General features: G+C 38.0%; 1 protein-coding gene and 1 pseudogene across 1 annotated transcript in view; one reads left to right on the top strand and one right to left on the bottom strand.

Annotated features, from left to right (window-relative positions):
• The window catches only part of ERBB4 (erb-b2 receptor tyrosine kinase 4), a 1,100,940-nt gene extending 1,075,663 nt beyond the window's left edge, over positions 1-25,277 (bottom strand). Inside the window, exon 1 of the mRNA XM_024763203.1 lies at positions 24,664-25,277. Coding sequence (XP_024618971.1) covers positions 24,664-24,745 — 82 coding nt within the window. The 5' untranslated portion in view covers positions 24,746-25,277. The remainder of the gene's footprint in view (positions 1-24,663) is intronic.
• On the top strand, positions 2,018-2,571 carry LOC112411863 (60S ribosomal protein L13a pseudogene; annotated as a pseudogene).
• Positions 25,278-25,383: the final 106 nt, after the last annotated feature.

The raw sequence follows: 25,383 nt of genomic DNA, 5'->3' as shown, positions 1-25,383 counted from the left end.
TCCTATAACCAAAGCCCAATAATGTTCCAAGGAATATAGCCTAAATTTGATTCTCTCTCCAAAATTTTCAAGTCTAAAATATCTTTTACTTGGTACTTTAATATTTCATTCTGCATATTCCACTATGTCTTAAATATCAGGGTTACCAAATACTAGTTTATTTGAATAGTGGATCATGTACCCTGATTATCACACACACACACACACACACTCTTTATTAGATGATAAATTCTGTAAATCAAATCAGCATATAAACCCTACCAATTATTTTAAGAAAGGGAGAAATAGAACAAACAAGCAAGCCCCTAGTTGGATATAAAAGGTTCCTTGTGAAATGTGTCTCTACATTTTCAGTCTCAACCTGTGCCTACCCCTGAACATGTTTATGCTTTAATCACACTGAATTAATTGTTCACTGTACTTTCCATGGTAATTTCCAGCTTCTTTAAATCTATTATTACAGGTTCCTCTGTCTGGAATACACTCTTCACCATTCTTCATTTGACTCATTCTTGTTCATTTTCATGACTCATTTCAGAAACCATCTCCCCCCAAAAAAATCTTTCCGACTTCCAGGTTGGGCTAAACGTGCTTCTTTTTCATTTCAGAGCAGCTTTTGCTTACCATTTATCATAAAATACTGAAGGTAGCTATTTTTGCATCTGATTTCTTCACTAGATTCTTTGACATGTTCCTGATATAATTCCTGGGACAGAATTAACCACTCAATAAAGGTGTATTGAATAAAATTAAATAAACTTGTTTTGTAGATTCAGCACTCCGAAATGGAATATTAAAGATAAAGCTTCTTATATAAATCAGTGTGATAATTTTTAAAAGAGCATTAAAAATTATCACCTAAAAAGATTTTTATATAAAAAATACAGTAATGTTTCTCAAGTACTTACCATGAGCCAAATGTTACGTTAACTGCTTTATACACATTTTCCTACATAATCATCGAAACACCCTTGGGAAGAAGTATTTTAAGTATTTTTTCCCATTTTAAAGATGTGGATACTTTTTCAAAAAAATTTATTGGAGTACAATTGCTTTACAATGTTGTGTTAGTTTCTGTTGTGCAACGAAGTGAATCAGCTATATGTATACATATATCCCCTCCCTCTTGTACCTCCCTCCCACCCCCCCCCCCCATCCCACCCATCTAGGTCATCACAGAACACCGAGCTGAGCTTCCTGTGCTTTATAGCTCATTCCCACTGATCTCACAGCTAGCAAGTCCCAAACCTGGAACTTGAACTCAGGTTTGTTGACCTAAAGCTCATGGTTTAGTTATTTTACTCTAGAACAGAGACCATTCTCCATGTTACCTTATTGGTTACCCATTCTTAATTGAAAATGGTCTCAGAAAGCACCAAGACAATTAAACTTTATAGTAAAACAAACAAAAATAATAATAATCACTTCTACAGATATAAGACAACAGAACATTTTACTCCAACTAACTTCTCCCTTTATTTAAATTCATGATTGTTCACAGTCAACAGCAACTGTGTAGATTTAATGCACTAAAACTGTTAAAACATGCTTTGCTGCACTGTGATAAAACCTCCTAAAAGAATTACTGACAACACATTTCCTTAAATAAAATGTCCGATTTTTAATATTGTCTAATGGTACTGTCCCCTCCCTCTTAAAACAGAATTTTAATGACTACATTTGCTACGAAGAAAGTTAGAAAGGTGCTCAAAAGCAATGATATCCACATTTATTAAATTTTCACTTTATTGTTTAAATACTACTCTTGTTTACATAATTTTCATCATTACTCAACTGCATTAGTTTTCATACACACCCATGAAACATTATATACCTACACCAAATCTAGTAATATGTGTTAAAAATCACTGCTACATTTAGAAGTAACCTCAAGCACAAAAAAATAGTAGAAAAGCAACAACATAAGTTGAGTCACCTAAATGTGTTACTGTAAATATTTCAGGAATATTGGAAGATTAACAGCTTCCCATATAACTTTCCCAGGCTGCTGCCGAAGATGGCGGAGGGGCAGGTCCTGGTGCTCGATGGCCGAGGCCATCTCCTGGGCCGACTGGGCGGAAAGGTGGTGGTTGTGCATTTGTGAGGGCATCAGCATTTCTGGCAATTTCTACAGAAGCAAGTTGAAGTACCTGGTCTTCCTCTGCAAGCGGATGCAGCCCCTACCACTTCCGAGCCCCCAGCCACATCTTCTGGCGGACAGTGCGAGGCATGCTGCCCCACAGGACCAAGCGAGGCCAGGCCGCTCGGGACCGCCTCAAGGTGTTTGATGGGATCCCGCCACCCTATGACAAGAAACAGCGGATGGTGGTTCCTGCCGCCCTCAAGGTTGTGCATCTGAAGCCTGTGAGGAAGTTTGCCTACCTAGGGCGGCTGGCTTGTGAGGTTGGCTGGAAGTACCAGGCAGTAACAGCCACCCTGGAGGAGAAGGCCAAGATCCACTACCGGAAAAAGCAGCAGCTCCTGAGGCTACGGAAGCAGGCCGAAAAGAACAGAGAGAAGAAAACTGACAAATTCACAGAGGTCGTCAAGACCCATGGATTCCTAGTCTGAGCGCAATAAAACTGTTTATTCTAAAAAAAAAAAAAAAAAAAAAAAAGCTTCCAGTATAGGGGACAAAAACTGTGGAAATATTTTTTAAACAAGTATATAATATTTTACTTCAAGATATATTTAGTAAACATTCATTTATTTATATACTGGAAAATATAAAATGATAAAAAAGAACTGCAACTTCAGAAGTATGAAAATTTTAGCCTATACAAAGGAAAAGAAAATAAATGCTTTTGAATATATGTGTGACTAAGGCAAATAACTTCTCTCTCTGTGTCTTAAATTTATTTTCTGTAAAATAAAATACCTGGAAAAAATTATCATTTTAAGAATTCTACCTCCAGCCAACAATTCCAAATCTCATATATATTACAAACAGAGCAAACATTAAAATGCATTTAACATGGTAATCTGCAATCTCAGTAGTGTGATGAATTTACATGTGTTTGTTTATAAAATCATCCAGAGCTTCTGAGTATCTGAAGTGTTGTTGTTACTGATGTTCTTTTGTGGATGGCAAGTATATTAAATCCTACAGCCCTGACTTTCTTACTGATTGAAATAAACTAGTTGTGGAGCCAGGGCCAAATATCCTTGGTCTTTGTACATCAGGCTGTCTGTTCCCATTGCTGTGCAATGTCTGTTAGGTGTTGGACAAATGAATGGCTAGGCAGAATGTACAAATAAGTACAACGGACTGAATCCCATTGAAGTATGTTTGCATGATTTCCATAAATTTCAATGTGACATAAGTCTAAGCAGAGGCTTTAATTTCAGGCCCAAAATCACTGCAAATTTTTCTATATTCTCTGTGTTACATCTGTTGAAAATCTTAGAATAACTAGGAATCACAGTTAAAAATCAAAATTACCAAATCATTTAAATTTTTCATTGAGAATGAAGTTAAAGCTCTTAGTTTTAGATTGTTCTATAACATATGATTTATTTTTTCTTTATTAAACATTTCAATGTTCACAATTTTTTTTTTTTTTTTTTGAGAAAGAGTAGAATACAATGTGAAGAAAATGATATTCTCAGGTCTTGAATTAGAAAAGCTTAAACACATATTGCCATCCTGGTCCAAAAACTGTATTTGTTCTCAATGCATCATTATGTTCAATTAATAATTTTTTTTCAGTATAATATTTTGCTAATTGATGAAAACTTAACAGAAAAATATGTAGAATTCAGGGAGATGGCAACACACTCATTATGATGTATCCACCACACCATTATTATCAACGACTATCTGAATGTTTAGAGTACAAGGTGTTTACCTGCAGTGTGTTGAGTGGTAAATTCAACATAGTAAAAACAGTCAGTGTAAACTTCCTCTTATTAGCATGAGAGTGACTGCGATCTAAGGTCGGTTCTGTCCTTCCATTCGCTTTTTTCTTCTCTCTCCAGCCATGGAAATAGGGCTCAGTTATTTCTGCATGGATGCAAGGTGAATGAGGCTGTCGTTTCTCCTTGCAGTGCTATTTATTACAGGTCACTGACATAATACAGCTATTTTTTTAATTTAAAAAAAAGTTATATAGCATTATCTCACTTACTCGGGTATTTGAGAGGAATGTGCAGAGTGTTATTTATTTATACAGAAATCTGCCAACCGAGAGACATCATCTTGCTTTGAGGGGCCTCCTGCTGGCAAACTGAGCAGCCCTGTTATTATAAGAATTAAAATGCTGCACACTGTATGGAAGAAAACATAACACAATCCTATAGTGGGAAGCTGTCTGGATTTTCAACCTGTAAAAATACGTTATTCCAATAAAGACAAAACTTAGAAAACTTCAAAGTGTATCACAAATTGGGATTATCTATGTAGTTTCATTGTTCTCAGCTATGAGATACATACATTATACATATTTAATGCATAGTTATATTATGCATAATATGACAATATCAGACCTACTTTGATCATAAACCAGTCTAATGCACCAATAAATTAATTGATAAGGAATTGATTTTCTAGATAAGTGCATCTCAGTTTGCAGTCTGAGAGACAGTGTCTATGCCTACAAAAATAATCTTAGAAAACAGAATTCTAATCATCGTCTCTGATCTCAACTACAGATATGACAGCAATTAGTTCTTCCTGAATAATGCCCTCACTGCAAATTACATTAAAAAATGAATGTTACTTCTCACTTACACATTACATAATTTCATCTCAGAATTTCCCAAGACCCACCTAAGAGTCCTGGGAAATAACTGAACGTTTAATAGCATCACGGCTAATAAATATACTTCAACATTTTCATACTTGTAAAAACTACAGAGCATAACACAATGCATTAAGAGAATTGCAGTGATGCATGAAACCAATGAGAATCAAAATATTTGTGTAAAAATAAACATTTGGGGCGCTATAAGGCTCCAGTAGGTACAATTTTGATCCTTGTTGTGAAGGACAACTTTGGCAATTCACTTATACTTCATTATTTCTAAAGAGTTGAGTGAATAGAGAGCTCAAGTTATTACATGAACTAGTTCATAGTTGAAATACTGTATAGGAATAGGAGGGAGAACTGGCAAAAAGGAATTAACTACTGTGCTGAGGTAATATCTGCTAGCCTAGCCTCTAAGTCCTGCTGGAGAAACAGTGATCACGGGAGGGGGTGGGGGGGAATATAAGGTCTTAGGACATGAATAGTTGCATGTCAAGCCCTAATCCTAGAGAAGATTTCTTTCACAAGTACTGAGACTATTCCAAATAGGGATCACAGTCAAAAGGGACAGCTGTTTATGACCTCCTCTGAAAATAGTTATTTGGGACTACCACTGCTGCCTTTCTTGTGTGTTCCCAAAATCATGTGCACTGATGTTCCTAATCAAGATTTCTAGTGGAGAGGAATGAAAAACCTATAAAACCAGTTTTCCTAAATTTTATTTCTCAAAGTGCAAATAAATCCAAAGAAGCTTGTTATCCTTCCTCTTAGCAATATAATGTAGTATACTACATCACTGAATTTTTTAAAAAAGTACAATAAATGCTACTCATATTTTAACATTTTATTACTATTAGAAACATAAGAAATATGATTTAAACTATGAGTTACAAGGAGTTTTATGTACTATAGGTATACCAAAATTTAATCAAACAATGCATACAACTTTCCAACTCTTTTCTTGGAAAAACTGCAAAACATCATGTTCTTTTTCAGGAATGTATTGATGGTGACAGTAGCTTTGGTGAAATTAAAGCTACCGCATGAGATGATAAAGGGTAAATAAAATGGCTATTGGAAATTGGCCTCGCTAAATCTGAGGAAAATAATTCATTTTAAAAATCAATAATTTTCTGCTTTTAAGCTGTATTCACTTCAGGCAGATATGTCTACAGACAACCCATTTTAGTATATTTGCAAAAGCTAAATAAAGGAACAAAATGATTTCAAATAATACAAAATAAAAGTTAAAAATCCAAAGTGCTACACCCAGGTAAAGACTATACATTAAATGAGCCCTAAAGGAAATGAGTGACACAATTAGAATCATAGCAAACTCTTCCTAATGTACAAGTGGAAAAGAGGAAAACTGCTTCCCTATTTGGTGATAGGGGTTGGGGCAGGGGGTTAATTCATAAACACATGGAACCCTAATAAATCCTATAGTATTTAAACACGATAATGGTATATTCTTAATAAGAAAGGCAAAATTAGTAATAAAACTGATAGAAACTGACTGCCCTTTCTAATGGGAAAGGCTCTCTAGACTGGTTTTTAAGTAGGATATTGACTGGCAGTGAAAGATTAAGACTGCTGTGTAAGAGGAGAACGAGTTGGTTCCTGATTCATGGATGCAGTTAGAACCACTCAGGGGTGGAGGACAGCAGGGTCTAAAACAAAAGCCCACATGGAGTGAGATAAAGGAAGGAGAGACTGGCTGAATGTTATGTGGCGGTCATTTCGTCTCTAGCATTTTCATTTACCCGTTCAATATCCCTGCTTCTCTCATAAACTCAGTATATTGTCTTTCTTTAAACTCAAACCTTGAAAGTTAATTACTCTCATTTCCATTACCTCACCACTGAATAGGACTAATCCAAATTACACCACCAAATATCTGGTTAAATGTTACCATAGTAACAACAATTGTCATTTACAGAATATATTCATGAAGTTTAATCTGCTCATGGTATCTTCATTTAAGATATATCAGGGCATCTTAATTGGATAAATATCCTTTAAAAATTTCTTTGATTCAAATATTCAGATAACACTTTTTTCTCTAAATTTGTGATCAACCATAGGTTAAAGAGAATGTCATATTAATGATAAATAATAACAAAATTGATGGAGGAAAATCAGTGGTATTGACTTCGATTACAGTTTCATACTCCAGTTTCAGTCTGCATTTAAGAAAAAATTACAGTTGTATCTACATGAAATCTCAATCCCAAATTCAACACCTGCATCTAAAAATCATATAAAATTTAAGAAGATTCTGGCATGTGACAATTATTTTGTGTTACTATCTTCACATCTGAATTTTTAGTAATTTAACTGCTACATTAAAAGGTCTTAATTGCAAGAGTATAACTCATAGTGTGTCCCAGAAAGTCTGATAGAACTTAATCACACATCCCCACTGTCTATATTATTCTGAAGCACCACCTGTCAGCTGAGCAACATAATGGCATGTGACAGAGCTTGTGAACCAAATTTCTATCTGTCTCTCAGTCTAAAGACAATAGCCTAAATAAAAATATATATTTTTATTTCTTATGCTGCAATTCACAGCATCTTTGAAAGTTTCCAGACTGGTAACTAAGAGAAATAACTATTTTCTTGATCTAACTCACTGGCAGTAGGGAGGTTGAGGTTGTTGCCAGAAAGGAAGCAGTCAACTTTAGAAGAGCAAAAACTGCCCTTCCCATTAGTAATACTGTTTTGCGGTGTTCCAACGTTAATCAGCGAGTGAGCACAACTGGCAGAGCCCTGTGAATTAAAAACTTTATGATGATATGCATAGCCTTTGATTCCTTAAATATCAAAATAAATGTATAAAAACCATGATAGAGGGAAAGAATTTAATAATCACAACAATTTACAGACTGTCTTCTATGTGGAAATATCTGTTTAGTATTCGTAGATAGATGTGAAGATTCTGCTCCAGCGTGCAGAAATTTTTCCAAAAATACATTCAGTCATACATTACATTAGTTGTGCCCTATCTTGAAAAGTTTAAATGCCTATAAAATGTAACATAAAAAGTTATCTCATGAATTTGATTAAAAACCATTTTCTCTTGAAGGTGCTTTAAAAAACAATAAGGATGAAAGGACAGAGGACCTGAGTTTGCCAGGTAAACATAAATTTTTGGAACAAAACTGTCTCCCTAAGCTCTTTTTTTTAATACCAAAACTGTAAAAAAAAGAATATGAAGGAAAAATGATTTCAGAAAACTGCCCCTCACAGGGAGCCAAATTCTTTCCCAAATAGTCTACTTACAGTACTCATGCCTATCCATATACACAATGATTCTGAAAATCAATACTGCATCACCTGTTTATAAACACAGGACATAGAACTGCTGTTCAAATTATGAGAAAGGGGAAGTCCATGGTCTGCTCATATTTAACATTTTGTAACTTTAACTGTATGATGTTTCTTTTTTTGCTTTTAACTGCCTTAGCTATCATACTACTAATACTATAGTGTACACAATGTAATTAACTACTGAGCATCTATGTGATAGATACCGTTTTATATGTACTACCTCACTTAATCCTCATAAATATGAGGTTGATCTTAATATTAGATGCCCTTTTTAGATAAGAAAATTGAAGCTTAAAAAGATTAAGAAATTAACCCATCTTCACATGGTTAGTATGCAAACCTGAGCTATTTAATTCTCAAGTCCCTCTATTTAACCTCTACTTCAACTCTTTGCAATATTTCACTTGACATTATCGATTTTAAAAAGTGATTAAACTTGTTACTCTATTTGAAGTGTTATAAATGTACTGAAATTATAATGTGACAATAGAAAAGTACCATATATTGTTAATATACTTGATCATGTTTCCAAGTTTTGCATATTCACAAATATACCTGGTTATTAACAATTATTATGGGTATCAAATAAAATAATTGTTAATGGCCTAAAATAGGTAACAAATGAATCTATATTGTCAATATCCTTCTTAGAAGTTTTAGTTTATTTTCTTATATAAAATATTGCAATTTGGACCATGGAAAATTGATAGTTAGGAGCTTAGGCATTGCTGATTGGCCACCTGCACAGATGTTTCCCATTTGGTAAATTATAAAATCTCTAAATTTCTGTTTCCTTGACTGTAAAATGAGGACAGTAGTGGCCATGTTGTGTAGATTAGTTGAGATATTGTATGAGAAGTGCTTTAGTCCTGACACAGTAGTCCTTTAGTAAGTATTAGATATTATGACTTGTTGGCTTTTTAATCAATTAAGAAAAAGTTGTATAGAAATTTATACCAATTAAGATTTTAAAAGCACACTACATAGCGAAAAGAGAAAAGTAAAATGTTGGACTTTTTGAGTCAGAGATACTGGGTAGATCCGTGTAGAGATACCCAGCAGGCAGTAGCGACAGGAAGGAAGGGAGCTCTGGAGAGAGGTAAGAGCTCAGAATAACTTACACAGCGTTGAGATGGGGAAGGGATCCAGAAACTGAGACAAAAAGGTAATGAAGAGGACCAAGCCCAGAGAGAGGCTTGAGAAAGACTTATTGAGTGGGTTATCTTCATTCACTGCCTCTTTAAAGATGGATAACCAAAATCTTAAGTCTAAAGTATACCCAATAGTAGCCAAGTAGATTGTTAGAATATTATCTCTGTTGAGAACTGACGCTGTGATCTTGGCCAGTTATGTCATTCTGAGTCTCAGTTTCCTTATCTCTAAAATGGAGTTAATACCGCCTACCATGCAGATTTTAGGGAACACTGGAACTAATGCGTAAAAGTACCAGCACAGTCACAATGCTTGCTGCAGAGGAAGCATTAAAATGGATATAGACTGAGACAGGAGAGGTGGCAAATCAGAAAGACTTAAGGCAGAAGGTAGTATATAACAGGAATGCAGTTTTCATACCAGGAGAACCTAAAAGAATGTTAAAAGAATGGCAACAAAAGAAACAAGCAAAACATTTCATTTAGTGTAGATCTTACAGTATAGATCCAAAACAGGTAGTAAAAGAGACGGAAATGTCAAAGGCCTTGAAGAAAAATATTTCCTAAGCAGACTGAGAAAGGTTTACTTTATTTGTAACCAACTGAAGCATGCATATGTGCCTTCTTTTTATTTCTTTTTGATTTTTCAGTCCCTTTAGAAAAGTGCTTCTCTTTTGCTCTGATTTCTTAACACTTTATCCTCCACTCAGAACTAGAGGCCTATTTTTCTAACTTCCTGCCCTGCCTATGTCCTCACCTTCTTATATATGTTTCTCCCTCTGGTTAAGTTAAACCCAGTCTTAAAAATACCTGCTGGCATAAACCCAGAAACACAATGAAACATTTGTATACTTTTATTCTGTATCGTGTGGTTTTTACAATTGAGAATGATTTATTTGTGATAGTACATTACATTAGAGGTATGGAGATCTAATGTAAAGACTACTAGAAAAAATAAGAGCAAAATATTTTATATTTAAGGAAACCAAACTTTAAAATATCCTTCATATATCCACAAATCTATTAATGACAGGTAGATGATGAAAAGCATTTGGGTGGGAATCCTAGTCACAGAGACAGAGTGTGTGGCTTTCACTGCCTCTATTTTTCAGAGACCAGGAAAGGATATTTGGGCATGATGTGCTTGTGACAGACCCTCAGGGTGGGAAGGGCCCTCAGTGGCCACAGAACCCAATCCCCGCTCCCAACATCACTGACCAGTTGTTCTTCAGCTGCCTCATTCATTCTTTATCATCACAGAAGAAGTTAGATAAGACTTTACCACCCCACACACATGAAGGAACTCACCATCTCCCAGGACAGACCATTCCAACTTTGGGACACTCTAACTGTGAGAAACTCCTTGATGGTGTTCAAATGAAATCTGACACCTTACAATTTCACACAGCTGCTAATGTTTCTGTTCTCCAAGGCTACACAGAACAGTGCTAATCCCTCTTATGTGTAACAGCCCTCCAACTCTTGAAGATAGTTATCATGTCCCCCTTCCCAAGCCTCCTCTTTTCCATGCCTGGCATCTCCTTCTTTCTTTAATCATTCTTCAAATGAAATGGAACTCCATTATTTTGTTGTAAATATAGTTTTCTTTGAAAAATAATAAATCACATGTCCAAACGAAGTTACCAAGAGTATCATAATTAAGCTGATGTTCACTTCTTTCACAATATTACATTTTAATCATGTAAAAGAAATTTTAATTGAATGTTTTCTTATCCACCACAAATGAAAAGAGTATATGCGGTGCCCTCAAGGGACAGACTCATATCTTACATGACAATACACACTCGTGGAGCAGCTGACACCTTGCCAGATAAGCTGTTCATTCTGATTAATAATATAAGCATGTAATATGTCTGTTCCCACATAGTTAAGGCAATCGCAAGTTCAAATTGTTGTGATTCTTCAGCAGCCCAATTTAAAGACACACATCACACATCAGCACCTGCCTCACTCTCAGGAAAATTCACAGCATCTGCTTTATTTGAGTCCTCTGGTCTGCCTCATTCATATGATTTGCTCCTAGGTTAATTCACAATTGCGAACCAGTGACATCCTGTCTATTGTTTTTAAGCCACTTCTTTCCAAACTTCAAGTCAAATCATTAGTACCTAAGCTGTGACACACAACTTAGAAACTGCCTCCTTCATACCAGCTAATACTTAATGGCGGCAAAGTTAGTATGATACTGTTCACATTCCTATTATTTTAAAATACTTACGGCAAAATTTTTATTACGTGTAAGAGTAACATTCATAGTATTTAGTGACCATCTCAGCAAAAACACATAAGAATGGATCACAGTATATGCCAAAGCAGAGATCTGAAGGTCCCTGATTGTGTCAGGTATTAATTCTTTAGTTGTTTGAGGGAGGGGTGCCAGGGGAGGGTTCTGGGAAAGCCAATCGGTAGGAATATATTTTAATATTTTATCAAACAATAAAAGCATAAGGAACATAGCACTTGGATACTAGTCCTGGTAATGGAATATACTTTGTTGCTCATACCCTTACACAAAGGTTTCTAGGATTTTGAAAAAGCCAAACAAAAGTCTCAACATTATTACTAGAAATAAAAAGGACATAAAAGTTATTTTTCATATATTTGCGTAGGAAGCATTGAAAAGCATTTGATCTTGACCTGCTATGAAATCAAAGACGTCTTTAGCTTAAAACCTTCATGTGCTATATCAGCATATATACAATTACTACAGACTTTAATCAAGAGAGAAGCTGTCTGAAAAAATTAACCTTGAAATAACCACTGAAAATATGATGAGATGAACAATTCATGAATATGAGAATTATTCTCTATAGTGAGCTTGATTATGGAGAATGCAGTCTTGAGCTATGACAAAGCTCTAGCAGGTATATAAATAATACTATAACTTTTTAGATACCTTTACAATACACTACGATAGAAAAGACTTTTGGGATGTTTTTTGAGATATTCCCAAACATGGATATTACTGTCCAAATTCCTGGCTTTTTCTAGGATCACGTTTCCATCAAGTGTTACATGTTTTATGACATTTTTTTCAGACAAGTTAGTCTCACTTAGGAATTCATTAAAATTTATTCTTTTGGATGATGACACTTTTTTACAAAGATCAAGATTTGGGTTGTTTTGTCTTATAGCCACTTCCTGATAATTACAGTGGATCTCTTCCTGTTGGCTTATCCAGCAGATGAATGACTAGTTCCAGAATATGCATCTAACCACATACCAGATTTGAATCAGAAAATTATCATAAAATGGGACTTCTGATTCACTCACAAATAGTCAAAATCCTTAAATATCCCAAGCCCAGTATATATGTCCTTGAAACAAAGATATTTTGGATGTTTTGACATATTTTATTTTCAGCAGACCTGGAACAATTGAAATGTTTTTGTTTTTTCCCTTTTTCTCATTAATAAATCTACCTTCACAGTGCTCATCCTGCCAGTGAGAAATGTGGTACTTAACAGAAATTTATTTTTATACAGCCTATAAATGTTGAGTGAAAGCTGTTAAACTGTGGGAGACAAACTTCATCTGTACCTTTCAAAGAGTGGCTGAGTCAATTTGTAGGAGTGAAACAGCATGTATCAGATCTAAATTTGCTAAACAAAATTAGCTGCGTGCCATTCTGTTTGTCTTATCTCTTTCTCTGGCTCATGGTGTGCTAATTCTGGCCACAAGTAATATAGTAAGTACAGAAAAAATAATAAATGTCCTCTTCATCAACAGTTACATAAAATGTTTTGTCTATTTCAATTTATCTCAGAGTTTTTATATTTTCAAATTTCATTCTGCACTTAAAAAAAAAAAGAAAAGAAAAAGGCCACTAAAGAATTGTATCTGAATACCAATCACTTCAGTTTCCATTAATTCCAAGTACACTTTTAGAGGCTTCGATATATCACCAGGGACAATGGGGCTGCTAAATTTGAAGTTAAAACAACTGGGAAATATTAACTGTTTAGCTGATATTTTTACACAGTAAAAGTGTGACTTGAAATACTAATCCTTTTATTGTTACTTAAATGTGTTAATATATTAGTAGTTAAAATATTACCAAATATCTGAGCTGAGTACTGATTTTAATTTAGATGCATTGTTTCAGTCACAGCTAATAATGTCTATTGTAGTTAAAACGGTCACATTTAACATAGTCAGAGGGTAAAAGTCAAAGATAGATTTTTTTTTAACTGTGCTAAATAACAAATGATTAAAAATTCAATGAGCTGTATTTCAAGTGGTAGGGCCTTAGTAATATAGCTTTTATATACCAAAAGTGACAAGATTCTTTTAAATCACAACATTATAAACCAACCATTATGAACTACAGAATTGCATAAGAGACAGCATTACATGACCCATTTAAAAAACATGGCATCAAGAAAATATATATATACCTGGATGAGGCATGTTCATATTCAGAGTGGAAACATTTTGAAAATTATCTCTACAGGGTACATTATTTCATCCAAGATATACTGAAATGCTTTATAGTGTGATTTTACTCTTTATGACAATTTTTTTCTTGAAACAATGTATTCTTCTACATTAATAGTAGATGCTAGCTATGTGCAGTAGGAAAAAAAATAAAAAATTATATAATGACACCCAAAATTCACACTAAATGAGAAATAATATGACTTCTTAAAACGTATAATTTTCAAACTTAGGCAGAAGTACCATAAAGATTTTTGTAAAAGGCTTCAGCTTCAGAGCCCCTCTCTTCCACTGGTGCCTCCCAAGGACCTGTACTTAATTTGTATTTTTATTTCTGTATTGTTTTTAAAGAGGTTCCCCAAACTACATAAATGCAGGTCCCAACATCTTGGAAATGCCCCTGCTTTGAAGTTTTCTCAAGAAGACAAGGCTTATATGATGATTTCCTTAATACATACAACACACACACAAACACACACACACACACACATGCACACACACAAACACACACACACGCACACACACGCACAAAAAGATCTCTGGAGAATAGAAGGGATGAGGAGAAATGCAGAGTAATCCAAAGGAGGACTCCTCGAATGATAGATTTATTGGGTAAGTTTCTTCAAATGGCTCCAGGGAAAGCATAAAGAGCTGTTGACCTGGAGGCAGAAGGATTTGGTGTGCTGATCATCCTTTTCTCACACAGTGGGGCAGGTAGAGTAGAGGAGCCATGCCTTTCAGAGGGTCACTAGCTCCTGTGGCTGGAGAAGGCATGAAAGAGCAGACGGCAGAGGCAGCTGGCTCAGAACACGGCAGACACGTAACTGCACCGACGGATGCACCAGTCAGGCTTCACCCTTACATACTGCTGCTTTATATCTCTACTTCCTCGTCTACAAAGCAGGAACAAAAATCCCTGACTCGAAGTTTCTTCTCAGGGATTCTTAAAGGAAAAATAATCAGGAAAGTTCTAAGAAACTTTTCAGACAGACGTACTAATGTCTCCATACCCAACTTTCTCATTAATAGATTACTCTGCAGACTGTTAGGTAAGTTTTGAAGTTACATTAACTCCTCAGGACGTTATAAATTAAGGTACACTTAGGGCACCACAGTGACCTAGAAAGGTTAACAGTTTCTTGGAATCTGATAACCTGAGAAGAAATGTCTGGAAGAGCATTTTCCCTGGTAGAATCTGACCAGGGAAAACCTATAAATACTATAATCATTTCACCAATTTTCAGAATGCAGAGTGAATCATCTAAAAGAGCAGCTAAGAGAATCCCAGTCACCTCTCAGTACAGTTATGCTGCAAGTATTTCTTTTATAGGATCCTTTTCAAATGGGAGGCATATGTCTAGTTGTCTATTTTAAGATACTGAGAAATCTTAGTATTAACAAAGTTGTGTTATTACATACATCTAGGAATAGAAAATGCCGCATTCTGTCTGGAACCCTTTTTTCATGAAATACTTATTAGCATTTCTCTGGAGGCAAATTCCTCCCAAGAGTTTGGAAAAATCACTTAATAACATATTTTTTATATTGTGTTTCATTCGTCTCATCTGTCCTTCTTTAAAAGAAAGGGGAAATCTAGCATCTTGAGCTTCTTATATGTCCTCCTCAGTGCCTAACACAGTCCTCAAACACACTGATGGGTCAGTACATGTTTACTGCTTAAACTGATTAAAATTTTAAAATGAGAGATAAGAAAAGCAAAGTAATGGCCACATAAAAATAGTAGGCTACAAGACAGTTACATGTTTAAGAATGGTATTTATATATATTTAACTCACCAAAAATAAAACTAACAAATATACTTGGTACCATATTATGAGCAGACTCTAAAAATGGGAATGAGGACAAATGATATACTCTTGGAAACACTCCATTGAAAGAAATACCCTAGGAAGCTCAAGAAAGCAACTAAGGAAATTCCCAGGGTAAACATGTCTAATATCTATTATTAGGAATTCTATAATTATGTTTTTAGAACAGCTTACTTTGGGCACTTATATGGTTTAATTATAAATAATAACCATCCGTGAATGAGCTTAAAATTGTTTCAGTAAATGTATGTTATTCTTTCATTAAAAAAATATTTTTAAAGAGCTTACCATGTACGTGGCACCTCATTAGTCTCTGCAGGGTTTGATAAAAATGTTTGCTCTTAAAAGGTTAAAACTATAGAATGGTTTAAGATTAAATGCAGATAGGTGGTACAGATAAGGATTATAGATTAGGGTAGCAAATGAAGGAAGATCTAATGAAGAGGTATGATTTAATACGGAACTGGAAACATTCAACAGTTTGGACAGGAAGGGCAACCAAGGGAGCCATGAATTCCAGGGAAAGGGGTCAGCAAAAGGAAAGACAGCAAGCAAGGCTCTGGAATACTGACTAGGTCAGCCTGGTTCTTAGACAGAATACATCTTAAGAAACTCCTAAGACTGGATCAAAAAGGAAACTGAAGACTATTTTAACAGGCTTTGAACTCTGCAATGGGAATCCATTGAAGGCTTCTGAATAGAAACTAGGATAATAAAAGTATTATATTAGAAATGGTCATCTGGCAGTGACAAGAAGGAAGTCTTGGAGGTAAAAGGACATCGAACAAGGGGATGAGTAAAGAGGATCTTGCAGTATCCTGCTCTGAGTTTTTAATGACTAGATGAGGTCAACAAAAGTCTTAGGGAATAGCTTTTAATAAGCCATGCAATCAAATTTCCTTCGGGGGGAAAAAAAAACTTGTTTTACTGCTCTAGTTCTAGACAAAATGATCAAACAGGAACTCTTAAAAATGAAAGTGTGCCTAAAAGAAATATTATTCTGTTTTATTTTCATTTGGTTTTCATAGGTTCCCATAGAAAAAAAAATCTCATATTCTCATATCCTCTAAGCCTACAGGGAAGAATAGGAAATAATGACAAAAAAAGTTTTTAGTAAAAGGAGAGTTCACTTAAAGCAAAATGCCATCCACGACTTCAATTAGGCATCCCCTGCTAGTGATGGGGACCCATCTTGAAATAGAGGATTGCATAACTTATTACTCAAGCTATAACCATACTAGACATAGTCATAGAACCTAGAGAATCTGTTGTCATTTTTTCAGTCCTAACGAGCTATGAGATATCCTCAGCACATCATAGAAGACCAGCAGACACATTTTTTGAGAGCAGGTTTACAATCCCCATTTGTATCCTAAAAGCTTTAAACTTGGATGTCCACCTAGACCATGTGCATATGGGACTAGACATAAGTAAAGGTCAGAAGAGTAGTAAAGATATAGTAGGTAAAATTTATCATTTACAAGTCTGATCTTTTTGGAAAATAAAGGAGTGCTTATTGCACCCTTCATTTTCTTCTCTCTAAACACTTTTAGACAACGTTCCAAATGAAATATAGAACATGCATAGAGCCTTGATTCCTATTACTTTAACTCTCTGGATTGAGAAACTGAGTCTTATATATTCTTATTCATGTTTAGTATGCCTCAGTAACCCCCACAATATTGGAAATAACGTGATTAACAGTAATGATCCAGAGCTAGCTCTCAAGGGGGAAGTTTAATGATACTGCAGAGGATGTTCCCTCGTGTCTATGTTAACGTTTTACAGAGTGGGGCCCATTTTTATCGCAAATTCCTAACAGGAAGTGACTCTTCCTGCCAAAACAGGTTTAAACCTCCCTTCTGTCACTATCCCCCATGAGAATGCTGATCATGTCCGAGAAAGCTCTGGCGCTTTAGAGAAGTCAGAGACAACCAGAGAGAATTAAGGTTAAATCAGCAACATTCAAAGTCACAAGGACCAGAGGCAGCATCTTGCAGAAGCCAACTAGAAGAAGGCAAATGCACCATAAAAGTAAATTTATAAAGTCTTAGTACTTAAAGCTTAGCTTATACACTTGTGCAAAGAATAACTGTGATCCTAGTAGGGCCTGAAGAAAGATGAGGACCCAACAAGATAAAGATAAAGAACCTTGCGTCTAAGGATGGGCCTGGATGAATCTGAAGTATTCCCATGGATTTGCTAGTTAAGGATCCCAAGCAACTAACTGGTCATGAAGAGCCCATTGTTTACCCTTTATAATCCATTTTCTTAAAGCATGCATACTACTTAATACAGAATGAAGAAATAACCATTCTCTACTTATTGGTCATCTTCACAAAGTCACAGGTAAAAGAAACTCTTGAAGGCACTATTATAAACAGATACTAGTATCGGCAACCCTTACCTGACTTACAGGGTCAAAATTCTATATCCAGAATAGGCACTACCAGGTGAATAGATCATCTTACAGAACTACACCTTAACAAAGTTTGCTATATTTCTTTAATCTTAAGGTGCTGTAAGTTACAAATGCAATCAATGATTATTCTTAAATATAAATTAAAGATGATGATCCTACAGTCTTCCCCTTGAAAAGAACTTCGCAGTCTGATAATTAAGCCCATGGCTCCAATCCATTTGTTTTCGTTCAATCTTCCAATACTTTTTAAAAATAACCCAAACTTAAACTTTATTTATTCTTTTATTTTAAGTGTCTGCAACTTTTCAAGTACTTCTGTGTATGTTAAAATGATAGGAGTGTTGGGAACTGCCAACTAATTTATATTACCTAACTTCTCTGGGCTCCCAGTTTCCTCAGCTAGAAAATAAAAGGTGTGGACTAGATGAGTGGCTTTTAAATAGTGCTAGATTTCTGTAAAGCCAGAGCAGGAGAGTAGACACCAGAGTGGGAGAAAAGCGGGAGATTGCCAAAGGCAGGGGGCACAAAGCTGGCTTCTCGACAAAGCTTTAACAAAAGACTTCTCCTTTCACCCTTTTACCTGATTTAGATACCAGAATTACACACATAAATTCACTTGAAAAAGAAGAGGTTCCTTTAAAAAAATAATTGAAAATCAATGCATTTCTTTTTTCTAAAAAGTCTAAACATTCTTTTTCTGTCTAGCTGAATCATTACAAACATTCAAGATGTTAACTCCTTAAGTATTACTTTCAGCTATACTGATAGAGATGAGGAAATTGAGACACAAAGCAAGAAGTCTAACCTAAGATCACAGAGACAATGATTGTATGACCAGAATCGAATTCTCCTAATTTCTATTCTGCTGCTTTATTCTGTAGCATTCCACAACAGCAGGGCTGCTGCTACACTACTGATAGCTCAGGCGCACACCATTCCCATTAAATTCTATGTGGCTGCCGCCCCCTGGAGTTGTGCCAAGCAACAGGCCTGCAAAGCAATCACGTATTTAAAATGAAAATAACTATAAAACAATTACTACCTGTTCAAAAAAGCACTTTAGAATTAGGACCCCAAATACCATATATTTCACCTCTATGTTATAAAAGCGAGACAGTTCTCTTCCCTCTTGAAAAATTAGTACAAATAGAAAGCACCAGTTGAAGTGTCAAATATTACAACAAGAAAGTGGCTTTAAAGCTTTGATTAAAGCATTGGAAAATAGGTCAATTTATTTAATAAACATGTCAGAATTATCAACAACTCGGAAAAAGCCAAATAAGACAAAATCTAAAGAGACCATAAAGCAATTCTGAAAAGTAGTATTTTGGGGAAATGGCCTTCAAATACAAATTCTTTAGACTTAATGATCTCTTTATTTCCTTTAGGCAGATGCTCTTCTGACAGCAATGGTCTGTTAGAAAGCTTATATTATGTTTATTAACATATGTGTTCATGTTTTAAATATATCAATTAACTCATTACTGGGATGTATCTCAATATCACAGAAGACTTGAAAGCCATTTTTCAGAAAACGGCTATACAGTGGAGAAATAGAGAATGCATTACATGCGTTTCCCCCTCAGGCATGCAAGCCAAGTCACAAAGACATGGAGTGAGTTGCTCAAGGTATTAAAAAGAAGCTGGAGGAAAGATGTCCCTACAATATAGAAATCCTGATTTGAACCACCTGGCTATGTCCCGTGTCACACTTAGCCACACAATAGGTAGGCAAAATCTCCTTCAAATTACGTAGGAAAGCTACAGTTTCAGGAAACACTGATCTAAGATATTTTTTTATTTAAAATATTAAATAAAATTGAGGGATTATTTGTCATTGTAAACTGTAAATTTCAGTCAGTAGGAATACTAGAGGGCATGAAAAGTAAGGTTTTACTTTAACTGTCTAATATTTATATTAATTCAGGAAATGTGTACTAGATAAAGATGCAATTTGGTTCCATATGGTCAAATGTAACATAGAACATTTCTAAAATGATATAACCTGGAGAAAAGTTTATAATTTGATTAAATTCTGCCCTGCAACCATACTCAGTAGATCACTGTCAAAGATAACAGTGGAATATGCTTGACAATTAACTTTTGTAGAACAGCTATAGTCTTAAACATTCATAAGCTAATTTCAACGTAAATATTAACATCTCGCCCTATAAAGCAGTATCTCTTAAAGGGGTGAAATCAAACAGCAAGTGCCAAAAAGTCTGCAGGTAAGAGAACATCTTTTTTGATCATTTGCTTCATTTATGTTATAGGCACTTACAATTTACACATGGATATCCAACAGCAGCAGGACACTGTAAAATAAAGCAAAAACTTGTTGCTATTTTTAATATATGCTAAATTTTTTAAATAACTGGAAATAATACTAAAAACAATACCACTTTAAAACACTGCCATGTTTAAGATACACTAATTCAATTTATTTTCTAAAATGTGCATCTTACATAGTCATTCATCTCAAGGTGGCTCTAATCACAAGCCTTCAGAGCGTATTTAGATAGAGCACATTTCCTTGCACGCCTAGCATTTTTTAAATGGCAGCAGTCTACCTTCCTTCTTTGGTCAAGAGGGGAAAAGAGGAAGAGAGAAAGGGAAAAGGGGACTTCTCTGTAGAAAGATTTGGCCTTGGAGTCAGGGTTTTTGAGATGTGCTAGTGATCTTGGATCGATGCCTTTTTATTTTCTTTCAGGAATAAATCTGAGCAATGGAATGGCTTGCGATTGTCCAGCCAACCAGCCATATCAGATTTATCAGAAAGAAAGAATGAAAACTGACTCAGAGGACTCCTGCAGTGCCTGAGTGGCAGGTTGCTGGGAAAGACACACACAAAAAGAATATCCTTAGTGATGATGTGGAAAACATATTCATATGTGTAAACTCAATAAATAATAAGACATAAAAAAGAATCTATAGTAATGGAAAAGGTAAATGCATAAGACAGATGATAAACAGAACTTCTATTTAAGAACCAAAGGGATGAAAGCTCATGAATACTAAATATTTGAATCCACTTTAAGGAGAAAATATAATTTTTCCTCAAATGAATGCAAACTCCAAAAATCAGCCAATGCAAACTTAGTGTTTTCAGGTTAGAGCAAAAAATACGTAAATCTTCCATGAAGGGCATGCCCTGGTAAATATTCTAATGTAATTTCTTAATTAAGACACATATTCAGTGACTAAATGAAAATTATACATATAAAGGAGTAAGTACCTTGATTTTCAAAAACTTTGACTTTCTATGCATGTATGATTAAAAAAAATAAAAGGAGTTTGGTTTGAGAGAAAAAAATCAGAAATCAAGGAATCATGACACAACCAGAGTCATTCAATTTAATCCTATCAGTCCATATTATAGTATATTCAAGTGATCTGCAGTCACAAGAATAGGTATAAATTTATTTGGAAGCATTCTGAAGAAAAAAAATTATACCTTGGTCTAAAAAGGCTCCTCTTACATATATAAGAATTTCAAAATTGAAAGAAAAAAAGAGAAGCTGTACCCATGGGTGTGCTTACAATAAATACATGTAGGGAGAGAACTGATTTTTTAAAAAATTATATTGAACATCTTTTCATCATTTAACTAAGTTTTATTAACATTTTTCTTCTCAAATGTAAAAAAAACTAATTTTGGAGATATATCTTAAATATGTAGGAAAAATGTGTGTTCTTTTATAGAATGAAAAGCAGGATCTAGTTACTTGCAAATAAAAAAATGGAAACTGAACTTTCATCACATATCTACTAAGGTATGTACGGGCATCACTTCAGTACTACTACATTTACATACATATATTGTATTTCAACACAAAGGTGATACTGATTATTTTTCCATCATACCAGGAAGACAGAAATTTTGGAATTCTTTCTGGTGGTAAAGGCTTTATAACAGCCACATAAAGGGCCTTTGACTATAATACTTCTAGATAAAATAAATCACTGGAAATGAGACAAAGCCCTCCAGAATTACTATTTAAAAAAAAAACACCTGTCTTCTCTAAAGCTGATTTTTTTTCCCCAAGCAAAAGAGGAAAAATAAAAACAGGTCCTCTTCAGTTACAATTATTTTAACAAATATCTTAGATCTATACAACAGAATCCTGCCCCTCCCATATTTTTATTCTGTTCACAGAGAGCAGTAAATAAGGTGCATTCCTTCTGCTTCTAGATTAGCATTTCAAAAATATGCCACTTTCCCCTGAACTCCAAGCGTGTCTAATAATGCGAGAAGCAGATTGTCTTCCCTCGTTTCCTTAATTTGTTTCATCTAAAAGCAATTCACTCAACATCTTGTCGCCCTCTGGCAGCTTAGTTTACTTATCCGCACTTAATTTCTCGTTCGGACCAAAACAAACTCCTCCAAACTGCTACTGACTGCTAACCGCGAGAGGGGAGACACGCAATATGTATTTACTTGGGAACATACAGCCATAGGTACGTAGCCACGAACACACGCAGAGCCTCACTCATACCCCAGAACGTAAATTGGTTTTCTAAAAGCACTACATTAAAACCAGCTGAACTTTCCCTGCCAGGTGCGGCAGGGCGGGGGTGCGGAAGAGGCAAAAAAGAAGTCCCGGGGGCATTTGCAATTTCCAGAGGATCACCTTAGCGTGCGTGTTGCAATTACACCAGGGATGCACCCGAGAGCTTTTCTTTGTGCGGCCCTTTCATCTAGATCACTTTGTGTTTCGAACAAGGGAGGCTCTGCTTTGTGCCCCCAGAATTTCAAGTACAGAGTCAGACACGGAACAACAATGGCACGCTAATCCTCGCGCACTAAATGGGCTCACTTGTGGGCCTGACAATTCACGCGGGGAAGCGAGAAGACACCAGCGAGGGCGCGAGCCGGTGTCGCCTGAGACGGGGAAGAGGACAGCTGCAGAACTAATTTGGATTACATTCCTTGCAGAAATTCTGAAAAGGGCTTTTCGGCAGAGCTCAACTCCGAGCCGCACAGTTAATACCAGATTGCTGCGGACTCGGAGCCGGGTCCCCCAGTGGCTGAGGCTGCACCAGACGGCCCCCAGTAGGTCCCCTTGCAGAAATTCCTCTCGGCTAAGCTTGCGTGTCAGTCGCAACTGCTTTTGAATGGGTCAATGTGCATAATCAACCCATTGAGGGGAAATATGAAGGGACTCGGAGTGGGGAGGGAGATAAAAAAGGGATGTATCTAAGAGGCCGCTTGGAATCTCAAATCCGTGTTGGTGTAATTCCAGAGGTGGCTGGAGCTCGGGAACTGGTATGCATGAAGAATTTCGGAGTAATTGGGAGGGTGCAAACGTCCAGTACAAACGGCGCACATTGTGCCATTCGAAGGTCATTTTGAGAGGCTCGAGGAGTGTAGCTTGTTATTTACTAGGCGAGGAGGGGGAGGCGGCGGGGGCGGGGGCGGAGCGGGAAAACTACAGCGCGCTGTTTTCTTGGTGAGGTCAGAAGGACACCCTCCGGGGGCCTGAAGCTCTCCCTCTCGCCACTCCCGTGGGTTTTATCTTCTCTAGCTGCCTCCCACGCTCCCGCGACCAGCCCCGGATGGTTCCGGAAATCTCCCCGGCTCTCCAAAAGGCCCCCCTTGGCCGCGTCAGTCACCCGTTTCCCTCAGCCCTTTCCTGTCCCACTTTCATCCCCAGGAAACTCAAGTGTCAGAAACTTTGAGCTCCCTCGCCCTGCAGGTGCTGTCACTGGCCCTGCGGACCGCGGCGCGCCAACCCCGCCTTGCTGCCTCTCCCGGGTCAGTGAGCCTCTTGCCGGGCGGGGGCACCGGGGCGCGAACTCTCCGGCCGACAGTTGCCGCGCACCCAGCGCAGCCGCGCCCGCCTCGGGTTCAATCCGCGTGACGGGTCGGCTCGGCAGCCGCGCCCGGCAGTAAACACAAGTTGGAGGGACTCCGGCCAATAGCAAGTTGAACTACAGGAAGAACTCTTCCTGGAGCCAAACACAGAAACCGACGGGAAGGCCGGGCTCCCGGCTTAAGTATGACAAGCCATTCTTTTTTTTTTTTTTTTAAGCGGTCACGCTGGCAGGCAAGGAAGCGCCTCTCTAGTCAATGGGGGCGAGGGCTGGGCACGCTGGCCGAAGAGGCCTAGCGTTGTGGGCCCCCGGGCCGAGGCGCGTCCTCCCGCCGCGTGCCGGCTCCCAGGCTGGGCTCAAGGCGGGTCTGACCCCGCAGGCTCGGGCGGCCGGAGGCGCAGCGGCCGCGGGCAGCACACGCAGGTGCAAAGCCCGCTCTCTCGGAGCTGCTCTCTCCACAGCCCTCCCGCTCACCGGAGCCCAGCTGCCACGCCTCGGGACCCCCGTCTTTCCCCGGCCCCGGGCGGGGAGCGCTTTTCCGAGGCTTCTTCGCTCGGGGGGCCCGGACCCGGAGAGGAGCGTCTCCTGTGACTCCGGCTTTGGGTCTCCCACGTCCTGCACAACGGGCGCCACCAGAAGGGATCCCGCTTAGGGAGGCTCACAGAAAACGCGCGAGAAAGAAGCGGGTGAGAGAGAGAAAGAGAAAGGGGGCGCAGAGTGATTTTTCACGATAACTGAACACAGGCACACGCAGAGGGTAAGTTTGGGGACAGATAGAGAGTCGTACGAAACCCAAGGAAGAGGCGCGGATGGTGTGATCCCGCCACGCCCGGGAGCGAGCGTGTCTCCGGCTGGGCTCTGCCGGCGGCCGCAGGGTCAACCGCGGAAGCGCGAGAAGGACCGCGACCCACCTGACTGAGAAGCGCTGGGCTGGACGGTCCCCGCCGCCACGAGAAGGCTCACCCAGACCCACAGTCCTGTCGCCAGCTTCATTTTTTGGAAGTCTCAGATCCCGTGCTGATAATTACATGTCCAAATGGCATATCCCCTTTCGGGCACACGGAGGAGATCCCTCAGCCGGGCGCGCGTGAAGGCGCGAGGGGCACTGGCGCGCGCGGGACACCGGCTCCGAGCGCGGGCGACCCAGTCCTTGCCCGCGGGGCCGAGGCCCGGAGAAGCGGGGGGAGAGGGTGCGCGTGAGGGTGCGCGCAGGTGGGAGTGGGCTCGAGTGTGTGCGCGTGGTGCTCCTGGTCGGGCCGGACAGCTATTTCCCCGTGTGAGCCTCCGCTTTCTCGCTCCCTCCTCACTTTCTCGCTCTCTCTCCCTGGTTGGTCGACAATAAAAAGGAAGGGTTCGGAAAAGGGTTTCCAAAAAAAGTTGATTGCAAACAGGCGGTAGCTTTCCGGCCTCTCCCCCCAGCCGGACTCTATTCGGCTCACTTTTCAGTTTCCTCGCACCTCCAGTCCAAATTGGGAGGAAAGGGAGGGGTGGCGGTGAGAAGCTTCTTGCTTCACGCGATCCCGTCCTATTTTCCTGTCAGCTTTCCTCACACTTGTCCGGCGGCTGCGGTAATTAAAGCTCCGAGCGTCATTTCCAACGCTCCGCCGTCTCCAGCTGCAGCCCCGCAGAGA

This window comes from Neophocaena asiaeorientalis, unplaced genomic scaffold (genome assembly GCF_003031525.2).
Source record: "Neophocaena asiaeorientalis asiaeorientalis breed wild unplaced genomic scaffold, Neophocaena_asiaeorientalis_V1.1 scaffold86, whole genome shotgun sequence".
Classification (NCBI taxonomy): Eukaryota; Metazoa; Chordata; class Mammalia; order Artiodactyla; family Phocoenidae; genus Neophocaena; species Neophocaena asiaeorientalis.
Note: the sequence above shows the minus strand (reverse complement) of the source record. Positions and strands in the feature narration are given on the sequence as shown.